Source organism: Falco peregrinus, chromosome Z (assembly GCF_023634155.1).
Source record: "Falco peregrinus isolate bFalPer1 chromosome Z, bFalPer1.pri, whole genome shotgun sequence".
NCBI lineage: Eukaryota > Metazoa > Chordata > Aves > Falconiformes > Falconidae > Falco > Falco peregrinus.
This window is the reverse complement of record NC_073739.1, coordinates 81066467-81080417: the sequence shown is the minus strand read 5'-3', so window position 1 is coordinate 81080417 and position 13951 is coordinate 81066467. Positions and strand designations below refer to the sequence as shown.

Here is a 13951-nt window from a genome sequence, read left to right as displayed (position 1 = left end):
GGGGACAAGATGATGAAGTAGCATCTGCCTACTCTGACCTAAAATGCTGCTGTGGGTTTATAATTGGCTAAGGAACTGGAGAGGATGAAAGTATTTGAATCTTTGTTGTATCTGTTTGTCTCTTTTCCTTTCTTCTTCCTAGATTGAAAGAGGCAGCCCCAAGAGTTGTTTCTTATTCTTGGGTTATGTTTTATGTGAAATAAACTGGGTCAGTGTCCTGTCTGATGCCTGGAATCCCAACCCTCATCCTCAGACTCGCAACATGATTGTCTGTTTACTGTATATGATGGTCCTGTTGGCAAAGGAAGAACAACTGACAGACAAAGAGGTGATTTTTATGAAGTTTCATACCAATTGTCTTAAAGAATAATCCTTTGCTAGCAAGGGCACAGAATGTGACTTTTCTCACTTGCAGAATGACTAACTCAGAAGTGTGTTTTGCGTGGGTAAAATGACAAACAGTATTCCAGAGATGGCCAAGACTTAATTCCTTACGTGAGGCATTTTGTACAACTTGTGTGGAAAAAAGAACTGCTCTTCATTTCAAGAAGCTTCTGTAGGTGCTGTGATCCATCAGTGTTGTAAAGAGTAAGCAAATAAATAGACAGTTTCCTGGAGTAACAAAATGACGTTCTGGGTTTTGGAAAGAACAAATATACATATTATGTGTAACTTACGGTGAAGCTTTTTCTGATAATGTCAGTGAAAAGAGTGTCTAGCATCTGTCTGGTTTGATTCAGGCCATCTGCTGACATGAGTGCAGGAGCAGCTTTGGCTGTGGCGTTCATGCCTGTAGCACCTGCGGTGCTGTGAGAGGAATTGGGAGGCTCACTCAGTCACATTCATTCCGTCATGGCCAGTCATGTAAATCTCCGCTGCTTTTTCTGAGTGGCAAATGTGAAAGCGTGGAGGGATGGTAAGGAATAATTCACAAAAATCTTATGCCTGGCTCTGCCGTCTTGCTGTGCATGTTCGTGGTGTTCTCCAGCTTGATCTTCAGTACTGGTTGCGCTTCAGGTTGGTTGTGTTAAGCACAACTCAGCAATGGGAGTAGTCCCTGTGAGGTTAGGATCAGTACTTCATTTGAGTGCAGTTTATTTTCATAGCTGTCAAAAAGGAAAATATTTGTCTGCCTGAACATGTTTTCTCAGGAGTTATAAGTGGTGTTTGGTTCTTACTCAGAACTGCTGTTGCAAACACTTATTTCTTACCATAAAATGCTCCCTTCTTAGCTCCATATGATGTGATGACAAGTCACGATGATGTAGCAACATCTTGAAGACCAGATATGTCTTTAAGCAGCTTGGCACTGCCTAATTCTGATGAGTTACTGGGGACAGATTACTTAATCTAGGATTTAGAGATGGTTTTCTTGTTCCCTTGCTCTGAGGGGGAATTTGATCATCCCTGATTCCTCGGCACTTTTCCCATTTATGGTTGCCTTCCAGTATTTCTAAATTGTTGGAATAAAAAAGAGAAACACTAGGTGTTAGGATGATCTAGCACAGTCCATTGCTTCTGGAGGACTCTTCCAGAGGGGCTGGGTGATCTTCAAGAAGTCCCATGTCACGCCTGCCAGCTTTCTCCCACTTGCAGCATCTTTTGTTTTCAATTTCCTCTGAGACAGTACGAGATGCTGTGTCAAGAGGTGCCACCAGCAACCTTTGATCAACATTGTATTCCAGTTTAGGAAAATTACTGGAGTTCACGTGCTTTGACCTGAATGTATTTGCTTATCAGAAGCTTCACAAGCTTCAAAAGATACCTGTGTGTGAGTCAGCCTCAGGAATTCCCTCCTAGCCTCCAGGAATGTGTTGAGCTGCATTTTAACATGCAGTCACTTTTTACTTCCCGGAACACTCCTGTGACACCTTGACCTGAATCTCAAACTTTCTCAGCCCTATGCTCCAGTGCATGAGAAACTTCAGAATTACTTGATATACCAGTGTCAGATTCTTGTTGATATCATTTAATTTGGGTTAGTTCTGGATCCTTATAGTCTTTAGGTTGTGTTGGCCATCAGCACAATTCCAGTATTTGTTCATTCTGTAACATGAAGAAGTTTGGTGTTTCTCAGTGTCTAGGGTAGGGGGGCTTTTGTATTTTTTGCAGATGTATACTTACCCGTGAGAGGAGGGTGGCGGTAGCTGAGGCTAGACTCTGCTGCTTATAGACAGAGAGGCTTTTCCATCTGCATAGTGGCACTGCCTGTGCAAGCGGTGGGCGCTGTAGGCTACTCTGCTCTTCAGGATGGTATTTATGAGGCTGAGCACTTGAGTAGTCCCCCAGGTTGGTATGTGATTCACCAAATGGAGGACTGAGGGACCCAGCTTCTGTCCTTGGTTCTACTGTGAACTTGAAAAAGTTATTTTTAAAAATAAATTAGTACAATACCTTCTTAAACCTTTAAGTGACTTTACCTTGAAAGGATCACCATTTTTTTCTAGCTGCCTTTAGGTGTTTACACATCAAATTTTAACATCTCTTGCTGACTTTTGTGCTTGGCTAGAGCTGCTGCAGCCATTGAATACCGGTATGTCATCTCTAGCACTCACATAAATGTGTTGAGTCACTGCTTGAATGAGGAGTCACTTTTCAGCCAGGCCTCCCAGTGGTCACCTATTTCTGTGGGGTTTCTGCTCAGTCACCTTCAAATCTTGGTGTCTGGGCTTTCTTCCAGTATTGAGTACTTAAATTTCCACCTTCTCTGCTGTTTTAAATTAGTCATACTGATGTCTTTAAATCTCCAGGAATCACCCCTCATAAATCTTCTGGGACAGACCAGCTCCCTTCCTTGGCAGCTTGTGGGCATTTCATCTTATCAAAACATCATCAGCTACTGCAACAGTCACTACCCTCCCTCTGTTATCCTTGGGAAGGATACTGCAGCTGAACTGATCGTGAAGCTCCTGAAAATCTCAGCAGGCTTTGGTGCATCTTCGGATAGTCATATCCACCTTGTAAGTTGAACTGGTTTTGCAGTGTCTCTGAATTGTTCTTGCCATTTGCAATGTTCTGCTTTTGTATATTACAGAGTATGGGAAGAGTTCTAGGTGTGATTTTTATTTCTTCCCCTAACTGATTTTAATTTTGATTAACAGGATGCAACGCTGAAGTGCCAAGCATACATTCGCCAGGTGGTTCAGTTTCTCAGCACCTTAGAACAGAGTGGAAAGATTACTCTTGCAGTTTTGGAACAAGAAATGTCCAAGTTGCTAGATGATGTAGTCATCTTTAATCCTCCAGGTTTGTGTTTAAGAAGTGGCAAATCACTTTAAAGCTGTCAAGATCCTTTCTATTGCATGGACTGTTGAACATCTGTGACCGTAATTATTTGCATTACTACGTCTCTGTTATGGGCAGCAGGGCATGTTGCTTTGATGTGTATATATAGGTGGTACATTGGCACAGAACAAATGTGATCGTTACCCTGTAGAGCTGTCAAGAGTGGCAAAACCAACAGGAAAAGGGATTGTGTTGTGAGTAAAACTGACTGTTGTACAGGAGCTTGAGGGATTCTTTTCTTTGCTGTCTAGTTTTTTAATCTTTTTGTGTTTTCTTTGGCATTTGCATCCTTTTTTGAAAGGAAGGATGACAAATACACTGTCTTGGTCCTCAGGGGTCAGGTTCTAAGAAAGGGTTCTAAACTGTTGTGCTGTTGGGAACACTGGCTCTGAAGTATGGGAATCCTGTTGATTTCCACTAGTAGTATGTATGTCCGCACCCACGGCACTTATATTGATTTTGTTTTTAGTACCAGTACCATCCTGAGCTTCCTCTATCAAACTAAAACTTCAGGTGAAATCAGTCGTCTCGCTGTACTAGACAGAGATGTTTGTCAGGAGTCATGTCTCTTCCTGTCCATGACCCACACAGGTGTGCTCATGAGAGTGAAGAGAAAGTGTCTGGAAATCTGTGAGTGGTAACTGCCTCTCGGTAGTTGTTTTGCTACTTGGGGAAGCTCTACAGGACAGCACCGTGGTCAGTAAAGCTCTTTAACTTGAAGAGAAGTGAAGGCATACCTACTGCTGCTGACGCTCCTTGTAGCTGAGAAATTGTGGAGGAGACAGGGGCTCCAGTAGAGAGGAGCAGCTCTGTTTCATGAACCCCCCTGCACATTTGTATGTGCTAAAGGGCTGAAAGAGAGCATGTTCTGTGTTGCTTGACCAGGCTGTGGAGTGCAGGAGGATCACTGATAGAGAGTGGCAGGGAAGTGGTGGTACGTATCGGGCTTAGCTTCTCTGTGAGGTTTTGGAGCAGGCTGGCAGGAGTTTTTTGAAGAGCTTCCAGGGCATCGCCTTCTGTTGACAACAGCTAGAGAGGAGAAAGCTGGATTTCTCATGTGGGCACTGTGCCAGAGGTTATCCCAGGGGATCTGGTGGGCCCTGGTTTGTCAGGTGTCTGGTGGTGGTCCCGCTCGATGGTCTGCAGCCTATGGAGTGTACAACGTCTACAAAGGCAAGCGTCAGGAGGACGGGGCCAGGCTCTTTCCAGTGGTGCCCAGCGACAGGACAAGAGGCAACGGGCACAAACTGCAGCACAGGCAGTTCCGTCTGAACGTGAGGGAAAACTTCTTCACCTTGAGGGTGGCAGAGCCCTGGCACAGCTCCTCAGAGAGGCTGTGGGGTCTCCTGCTCTGGAGACATCCAAAACCTGCCTGAACACGACTCTGTGCAGCCTGCTGTAGGTGACCCTGCTTTAGCAGGGGATTGAACTAGATTATCTCCAGGGGTCCCTTCCAACCCTGACTGTTCTGTGGTTCTTGGTTCTGAGTGAGACTTGGCTGTAAAACTAGTTGTGACCGTAGGGAAGTCAGTTAACTACCTGGCATCATCTTTCTTGGTTAATCTGTGGTAAGAGACATTTACCTTACTGAAGAGCTGTGCCATGACAGGTGACTTTGGGAACTTTATTTGGCTGCTTTTTTTATATTATTTTTTTTAAGTTTTCCTTTTGTAGGTAGATACAGACAGAATAGCTTAGTTTGGAAGTGACCTTTGGGGGTGTATAGTCCAACCTCCTCCTCAAGCCAGGGCTAGCTTCAAAGTTAAATGAAGTTGTTCAGGGCCTTGTCCAGTGAGCTTCCAAATATCTGGCAGGTCTGGAGGTCTTAACCTCTTAGGGCGATATTTTTCTAGTGATTAATCTCTCTTTCTGCGCAACTTTTTCATAACCAGTTGAAACTTTTCTGCCTACAATGCCTGATATTGCTTGAAAAACTTAGAACAATAGTGGCTTTTTTCACCAATATGTGCAAAGGTCTACTGTGTAGTCCAGCCTTGGAGAGCCAAGTGCAGGAGATGTTTGTGCTTAGAGGGTACTGTTACAGATGGCCCATGATAACGTGTTCAGGCAATGCCAAGAGATGGTTTCAAAAAAACATTCTGGGGCTGAACACTGAGACTAGCAGGAAATTGAGAATCCTGGAAATGTGTGGAGGCATTGGCATTTCAGGGCTCATCTCGGTCATATTTCAGATTGAATCATCATCACTGGTTGGTTGTCATGGTTTAACCCCAGCTGGCAACTAACTACCACGCAGTTTCTTGCTCACTCCCCTCCTTCCCCTGCAGTGGGATGGAGAGGAGAATTGGGAAAAGGTAAAGCTCCTCATGGATTGAGATAAGAGCAATGTAATAATTGAAACAAAATAAAATATAATGATAGTAATGAAATGGAGAGAGAAGGAGAGAGGAATAAAACCAGACAGACAAGTGATGCACAGTACAGTTGCTGACCACCCACTGACCGGTGCCCAGCCAGTCCCCAAGCAGCTGTCAGCCCCCTGGCGAACTCCCCCCAGTTTATACGCTGAACATTACATCCTGTGGTATGGAATACCAGTTTGGCTAGTTTGGGTCAGCTCTCCTGGCTGTGCCCCTCCCGACCTCTTGTGCCCTTCACTGGCAGAGCGTGGGAAACTGAAAAGCCCCAGACTTAGGATGGGCATCGCTTGGCAACAGTCAAAATCAGTGTGTTATCAACATTGTTCTTATGCTAAATCCAAATCACAGCATTGTACCGGCTATTAAGAAGAAAACAAACTCTGTCACAGCTGAAACCGGGAGATTGTTTCACTCTAAGTTGTGCTTTAGACTGTGTTTTAATACTCACATTTTCTTGGAGACTAAACATGCTTTATCATTCAATTTATGTGCACTGTAGTCATGGTAAAAGACTCTAGGTGAAAGATGGGCTCCAGTACTCTGCTGTACAGTCTTATGAGCTGTCTGTGTTCAATGAATGATGATCTGTCTCATCAAGGGGAGTGACTGCAAGGAGCAGGTGTCTTGCTGCAGTAAGTATAGACAAGGAGCTGAGGTGTGTAATGAGCGAGAGGCTTTTCCCAGTATCTGCAGAAAGTATTTAGTGGTGAAGCTGAATTTGTGTTCTAGTGTCCATTTACTGAAATGGTTCTTTTATTTCTAACTTTCAGATATGGATCTGCAAACACGTCATATGGCCCTCAGCAGCCTCTTTACAGAAACACTGATGATGATGAACAATTCTAGCGTTACAACAGCTGAGTCGCTACGGGGGAGCTTAAGGAAGTGGATAGACAGTAAAATGCATGGGTTGCTAGCCATGCCCCTTCTCACAGCGGCGTGTCAGAGCCTGGCCTCTGTGCAACACATGGCAGAGACAACCGAAGCCTGTATCACTGCCTACTTCAATGACGGTAGGAGCCTGTCTTCTGATGATGCTTGTTTCAAAAACTTTGATCAGTCGTGGATGCCCATTAAATACAAATGAACTGGAATCCTTATAGATGCACGCTGCCCAGTGCTGGAACGTGGTTTTAATCTGGTTTCTGTCATCAGAGCTATCTCTGATGCCTTCCAACTGTCACATGTGCTGCAGTAAATAGATGTAGAAAAGTTGGGCTATTGTGGTTTGGGTTTTTCAACTGCTCTCACTGTGTATTTTCTCAAGAGCTATACCTGTCTCTGTGAAAACTAATTTGCTTTCTGTAATGGTTGCCATTTTTCCAGCTGAAGGGGAGGACTTTTTTAAAAAAGAATCATCCCAAGAGAATAAAACAACTATTAGTCCCCTCATGTAGTGGTCTGTAGGCTAACTTAAGAAAAAGCCCTCTTAACTGGTAAAACTCTGGAATTCTGTGGTGGGGTGTTTTTTGGGGTTTTTGTTTCTGTTTACATAATCCTTGTGGAGCCACATCTTGATTTCTTCCACATTCTGTGTGATCAGGTGTGAAGGAAATATTTAAATTCAATTGCTAAAATTTTCAAATTTAATCTTGACTGAATGCTGGGAAAATATCTCACCTTGACCTCAGGGAGGTACCCTATGATCATGGAGTTGTGTGGGTTTTTGTTTTTTTTTTTTTACTTTCCAGCAGAATTGTATGCCAAACTGATTACCTGGAAAACAGCTAAACCAGCCCAAATCCTGTAACTTATAGGACCACAGTTAAGTAGCTCTAGTTCTTAGGTTTTAGTAAGTGCTGCTTTCTCAGATGCTTTGTTCTGTCGTTTTGTTTTCTTTCTAGATTGTCCTCACCAACAGGTTTTAGGCTGGGGCCCTATACTCGCCTCCCTCCAAGTTCCTGAGCTAACCATGGAAGAATTTCTGCAGGACTGTCTGTCTTTAGGAAGCTACTTGACCCTGTATGTCTACCTGCTGCAGTGCCTAAACACTGACCAGACTCTTACCAATGAAATGAAAGTCCTGCTGACCATCAGCAAATGGCTGGAGCAAGTGTACCCAAGGTACGAAACTTGAGGCTTCTGAATATGCCTTGACTTCTAAATAAGTCTATAGTTGTATAGCCAGTACAATTAGGTGGCCAGGTTAATTAGGTTAATTTCACCAGGCTACTGGATAAAATGGCCTATCCTTCTACATCCACTGTTACAGAGTCTGCCCAACTGCAGTGCCAACAATAATGGCTGTGGTTAAACAGAAGGAATTTCACTTAATTGAACACTTCTGGTGCAATTTTGGTCAGTTTTCAGTCAGAGAAGCTTGATTTCAAAGGCAGCCTGGGTTTGTGCTCAGTTAAAAATTACTGTAATCGAACCCTAAATCCCTATGGGTTCCACTTTCCAGAACATCCGTGATTTAAAGAATCTGTCAGCAATATTCGAGTGAGCGGAGGTTATCTTTATTCGGCAGCGCTGGGTGCATGGGGGATCGCTCCACCAACGTCATGCACACAGAGGGGACTTTTCAGTCCCCTCTTTACACAAGCAACTCAGACCTATTCATTAATTTTCCAGGAGATCGTTTACATATTAATTACAATTCCAGGAACTCATTTACATATCTCACTAAACTAGTGACCATGATTTAAGTCCTTGTCTTTGCCACGTTGTATAAACAACAGGAACTTAAGACCAGATAGCCTTTTTAAAGATGACAGATCCAGGGACTTAGCAATTAGTACATCTGTCATGTTAGCAATAAGGGTCCTTGGATGTTTCCCAACTTTTAGATAAAAATAAGTACATCATCCTATAGATAAGTGGTACATCGTTCATCCACTGTGTGGGGTGAATTGTGTGCTAAATGCTCAGTTTACCACTCTGAGAGACCTGGTGTTCACAGCGGCTCAACGGGGACTGTTCAGCAGCTCCAAACTCAGTGGATCTGGGGGCTCGCCCAGATTTAGGGGCATGTATGGCTTAAAACAGCTTGCTTAGGTTAATGTTCTGGGTGGAGGGGGTGGGAAACTTTGGTGTTAAAATGGTGATACTTTGTATTTAAAGTATGTAGCAACTGTATTTACAACTGCTGCTGAAATTGCCAGAATTTAGCAAGGGTGGTGAATGTTTTTTCCATATTCATGTTAACAATGTTCACATTTACCATGAAAGAATATTTTGGGGAAATTGAATTTCAAGAAACAGTGGGAATATAAAAGAATACTTTCACTGTTGTAGATACCATAGCAATTTGGTTGCCTAAGTGTGAAAGGAGCAAAGCCACCATACACAGCAAGTTAAACCTTGCTCTAAACATCAAACCTGAGAGTGCCTGGGGTGGGAAGTAACTGGGCAGAGTAATGTGAGGATAGTGTGATGCAGGAAACTCATGCTGATGCTTTATGTGGAAAATCTGAGCTTGTTGGCTTAAAACTGCGGAGTGTTTGGAGAAAGATTAAAAATATCATAGAGGGAACTTCACTTTGTGCTTTGCTCAACAGAAAACTTGGTTTCCTTTTCTAGAAGATCATATTAAAAGTCTAAATTGTAGTGGAAACACCAATAAAACACTTTAGGAAGTGCTAGCTGTTAAGTAAAGGGGGAGAAAAAAGAGTAGAGGTACAGCTTCATTCCTTTTATATAGAGTCTTAGACAAGTTAAAATCTGCTTATGGCTGCAATATCATTTATCCTTGGCTATAAAGCTTAAAAGGAAATGTTGTTCATCGTCCTCTCCTGGACCCTTAAAACTTCTTAGCTGATGTCTTCATCAAGTGCATAACAGCAGTTACAGCAGTATAATAACTGGAGGAGTAGTGTAGTTATGCTATCCTTATATAGTAAGATTAGCTGTCTTTATTTAGCCATCTGAATTCTTTCTGGGACTAATGGGGACAGATACAAACTCCTTAACTTTGCCATCTGACTGACTTGTTTTTTGATTTCTGTTATTCTTTAAATCTTACCTAAAGCTCAGCAAAAGAAGAGGCAAAGCTGTTTCTTTGGTGGCATAAAGCCATGCAGTTATCCTTGATTCAGATGGAGCAAGATGACACTGTGCTGATTGAATCTGTCATTCGGACACTGTTGTCCATCCAGGGCAGGCAGAATCAGCTGGCTGAAGAGAGAGTGACTTCTGGAATACTTGGTGCTATTGGGTTAGGCAGGAGGTCTCCTTTGTCACCCAGGTAAGGGTTGAAGGTGTGGTTAATTAATTTGAGTCATCGTGTTAAAAAAAGCTGCAGTCTGGATCGAGACTGTACAGTGCAATGTCAGAAGATGTTCTGAATCCATGCTGTTCCAGATCTGTAAAGTTCTTCGGGCCATCGCAGAAAAAAATGTAGCAAATGGTTTAATTTGGTTGAGAAGTGAATATGAACTTCTCCAAAGTTTGTGGTGGAAAAGGAAAGAAAACGCAGTTGTGATTCTGGCTTACTGTCAGTCTCCAGTGAAGTTTATAGGGAGAGTGTGTGTTAGAGGAAGATACTTCCACCTGGTCTGTAGAAGACTCTTCCAGCTGACCTCACAAGAATTTTGTATGATCACACGCACATTGCCTTTTTGATCTTAACCTTCAAGTGTTAGAGATGTTAAGAGAAGATCGAAGAAATATGTGCTTGCTTGTTACTCGCTTTAGAAGGTAAAGAGAGACCCCAAATTTGGTTGTTAGGTATTAAAATCAAGTTCACTGTGGAAAGAATGCCCAGAAAAAAACACATAAATGTTTATGGAACGAATTCAGCACCATATATAAACATAACTTTGTGTTTATAAGACTTTCTGGGATGCAATCCTGTTGAAATTGCGCTGAAACCTTAGTCTTGTGCAACTCATCCTTTGATTTGGGTGATAAGAATCTTTTAAAAGCTGTGAAATGAAGTATTTCAGATGTGACCTGAAGGCTTCAGCTAAGGTTGGAACAGATGTAACATTTCACATGTATGGTATTTATTGTATTATCCTCTAGCATGTATGGTATTGTATTATGTATATATGAAAGAGATTTATTTTTTCTAATGCATTGAAAAAGGTCCTGTAAAACCTTTACTATGTTCCTCATGCAAGAGAAATCTCATGAGAGAGAACTTCCAGTTCATCTGCTGTTGAAGACTTGCAAGTTTGCTATCACTTCCTTTCTCTTGTCTTTTTCCCTACGCAAGGTTCCGGGTGGTTGCCCGCAGTTTGTCTGCCTTCCTCTTGGTGCAGATTCCTGCAGAGAGTCAAGTCCGCCTGCGAGCAGGGTCAGAGCCAAAGCTGTCGCAGAAGGCCCAGCAGGTAGTGTGTGCGCCAGCTGCTGGCTTCTTGACATGCCCTCTTTGCGTGCTGGCTCAGCATGTGGGGTGAAGCTTCTAAGAGTCACTGGAAGCATTTCTTCAAGCTAAATCCATCTCTCAGCTTGTTGGTTTTATTCAGCTCTAAATACCCTCAATCTGTTTTGGTTTTTTTTTTTTGCTACTGCTTTACACCTGGCTCTTGAGCTCTGATTTTTCAGAAATAGCTTGTTGCTCTCGTTTGTTTTCTCAGGGAAGGGGGTGTATCACAGCTTTGTGTACTATTTTGCTATATATTGAAACACCATATTGGAATTCGCCAGAGACAAGGGCAGGTGCAGCACAGACCAGGTGATGATAAGAATTTGCTGAACTCTGGTAGCAGGACTCTGTGTCTGAGCCCTCACCTAAAGTGATCCTAGGTAAAACTGTTTTATACAGAGTTTTGTATTAATGTGAAGGCATCAGTTTCTAACTTACACACTGAAAAGGTGCAGGTGAATTTGTCTGTAAACCCCAAGTTCAGAAACTTTGGAACATGGCAGGTAGGAATTTAAAACAAAGAGTAAAAAACAGTGCTGCAGTGATTACACTGCTTTTCAGTGATAAAACAGGGCTTTATAACATAAGTGTTGCAGTTTGTAGTTCAGTGTAATTTCCTTGAGTTCATGAAGTAAATATTTGATTATATTTGGGTTACAGAATCCTAGCAAGCTTTCCTATAACAGTTGGTATGTTAATCTTGGGGAGTAAACAGCTTGAAAAATAAGAGCTGACTTGAAACACTTATGTGATTCTTTTTTACAAATTTTATGTTCCAAATACTTTGGGTTTTCTAGTAGATAAGGGTCTTCTAGTAGAATTGTGCTCACGTGCTGGTTTGCTATGGACCAAAGCTCACACAGCTAACAATTTTCCCTTGTATCTATAGGCGCTGAACACTCTTGAGTCTATGGCATCAAACAAACAATATATGGATTATCAAGAGCAGCTCTGCCAGGCTTCTCAGTTCATCAAGCATCCAGAACACTGTCTACAAGATGGCAATAATCTCTTGGCTCTCCTTATTAACACCCTGTACCCAGAAGTGCATTATTTGGACAGCATCCGATAGCAGCACTGAGCTCGCAGAATCATCATGCAATGTTGATTTACTCTGGTTTACATACATAATGTTGTTGCACAAGTAATTTTTACCTGCAGAGTTCCACTTTGTCAGAAGTATGTATGGGAACTGCACACTGGCAAGTTTTTCTCTTTAATGTTTTCTTTCTTTTCTTTTGATTTGTAGGCCTGTGGAATTGCTTAGTTTTTGTTGATTGGAAATGCTTCGATACCTTCCTCTGCGTGGCACACACCTCAGAGCAGGGTACCTGAGGACAGCTGTACAAATCATTAGATGGCAAAGCTCATCCTGTAGCATAAGTTTTTGCTTTGTGCCTTTCTATTTTCCAACGTGTCATTACTCAGGCCAGTTTAAAGTGAGTGGAGGCTTGTGGTATGAAAGAGGTTTTGGCTTTCTTAACCAGGATACCTCTGAATCTTATGTGTGTGTCTGGAGACTTGTGAAATCCCTGTATTTGGAAAGATAGCATTTTAAATTTTGACTTATTTTTGCTATCCCGCAGAAATCTGTAGTTGAAAGGCATGCCTACAATCTTCTCCCACTTCTGTAAACACAAACTGAAATAAGAACTCTGCTTTTCCCTATTTTCTAAGTATTAGTGAGTCTGCATCCATATTGCTTGATTAAATGCAAGTTAACTTCTAGCCAAGTTCTTTTTAAATCAGGTGATTTAAATCCAGAGACAGATTTTCAGGATCTCCAGTGCCTGGGCAGGGAACAGTCACTTAATGTTCATGTTGGACAGGATTCCCTAACTCTGGAAGTATGCTTGTTTAGGAAATACTGATTTAACAAGTGGACACCCCCCACTTAAGCTTATTCTTTTCTTCCTAGCCAGGCATGACATGACAGGATTTTAGATGACACTGTGAAAAGGTATTTTTCTTGTATTAAATTTGTTTGTTAAAATTCTGTTGCCAAAGCATGAACCCTGAGCCTGTAAATCTGTTGTTTCTGCTGAATGATCACTGGTTTTGTTGCCTTGTCTGATAACAAGAGATACTTTTGTTCAGGGAAAGCAGAAGGGAAGTTGTCTAATGTCCCTTTTATTACTGGTCTATTTGAGGTGGCCCAAGGTCCTGCAGTCCCAACCCATACACCTCTGTGAAGGTACAATGATTGCTGCTTCTCTTCCTCCATTAATTGTGCCTTTATGTTTATAACATGGTTATGAGTTAAAAATCTGATCACTAAGGGAAAGAAATGTGCAACCTACTGTCAGGTCAATAATGCTTTGAAGTGTTGCTCTTCATTGTGGTTCTGGTGCTGGAGAACAAATCACCTTTTTTTTTTCTTGACAGATTTTGCTAACTATACCAGCTGGGTCATTGGATCACCTTCATCTTAATGTGGTCTTAGAGTTCTTTGCTCTATCTGCGAGCCTATAAATATATATACATATGTACATCCCTCTGTATATTAACCAGATACCAATGCAGCATGTTTTTTTAACAGACTCTTTTGGAAAATTCATGCCTGGAAGAATACATTCTGCTGTTCACCCCACCCCCCCGACCTAAAAGCACTGGTTGTATTAGATCCAATGTTACTGATCAGTTGTACAAAAATGTGAAAAAGTCAGAATTATGTGTTTGACATGCACTTTCAAAAAAAGATGCTGTTTCAGCTGATGAGTTTTTACAAATGTTGTATTTATAACATGCTATATCTATGAAGACAGTGCAAAATAAAAATGAAATACCATGGTGTTTGTCAGAAATTGCTTGATAACTTCAACTTGCTGGAAGAATCCACATGTAACACCCAGTTGTTCTGGGAGAGGGATGTGTGATGGGGGAATGCCACACAGCTGCTCGGTTGATGGAAGTCTGGAGACTCTTACTTGTGACACAACAGTCTGGTTCTGTGCCCAGAGTCCAGGAGAAGGCT

General features: G+C 42.1%; 1 protein-coding gene across 1 annotated transcript in view; it reads left to right on the top strand.

Annotated features, from left to right (window-relative positions):
* EPG5 (ectopic P-granules 5 autophagy tethering factor) overlaps window positions 1-13765 on the top strand; it is a 59289-nt gene extending 45524 nt beyond the window's left edge. The window contains exons 37-44 of the mRNA XM_005231955.4: window positions 143-328; window positions 2751-2960; window positions 3102-3246; window positions 6437-6679; window positions 7511-7730; window positions 9637-9852; window positions 10825-10939; window positions 11867-13765. Of these exons, the coding sequence (XP_005232012.2) occupies window positions 143-328; window positions 2751-2960; window positions 3102-3246; window positions 6437-6679; window positions 7511-7730; window positions 9637-9852; window positions 10825-10939; window positions 11867-12049 (1518 nt within the window). The 3' untranslated portion in view covers window positions 12050-13765. The remainder of the gene's footprint in view (window positions 1-142; window positions 329-2750; window positions 2961-3101; window positions 3247-6436; window positions 6680-7510; window positions 7731-9636; window positions 9853-10824; window positions 10940-11866) is intronic.
* Window positions 13766-13951: the final 186 nt, after the last annotated feature.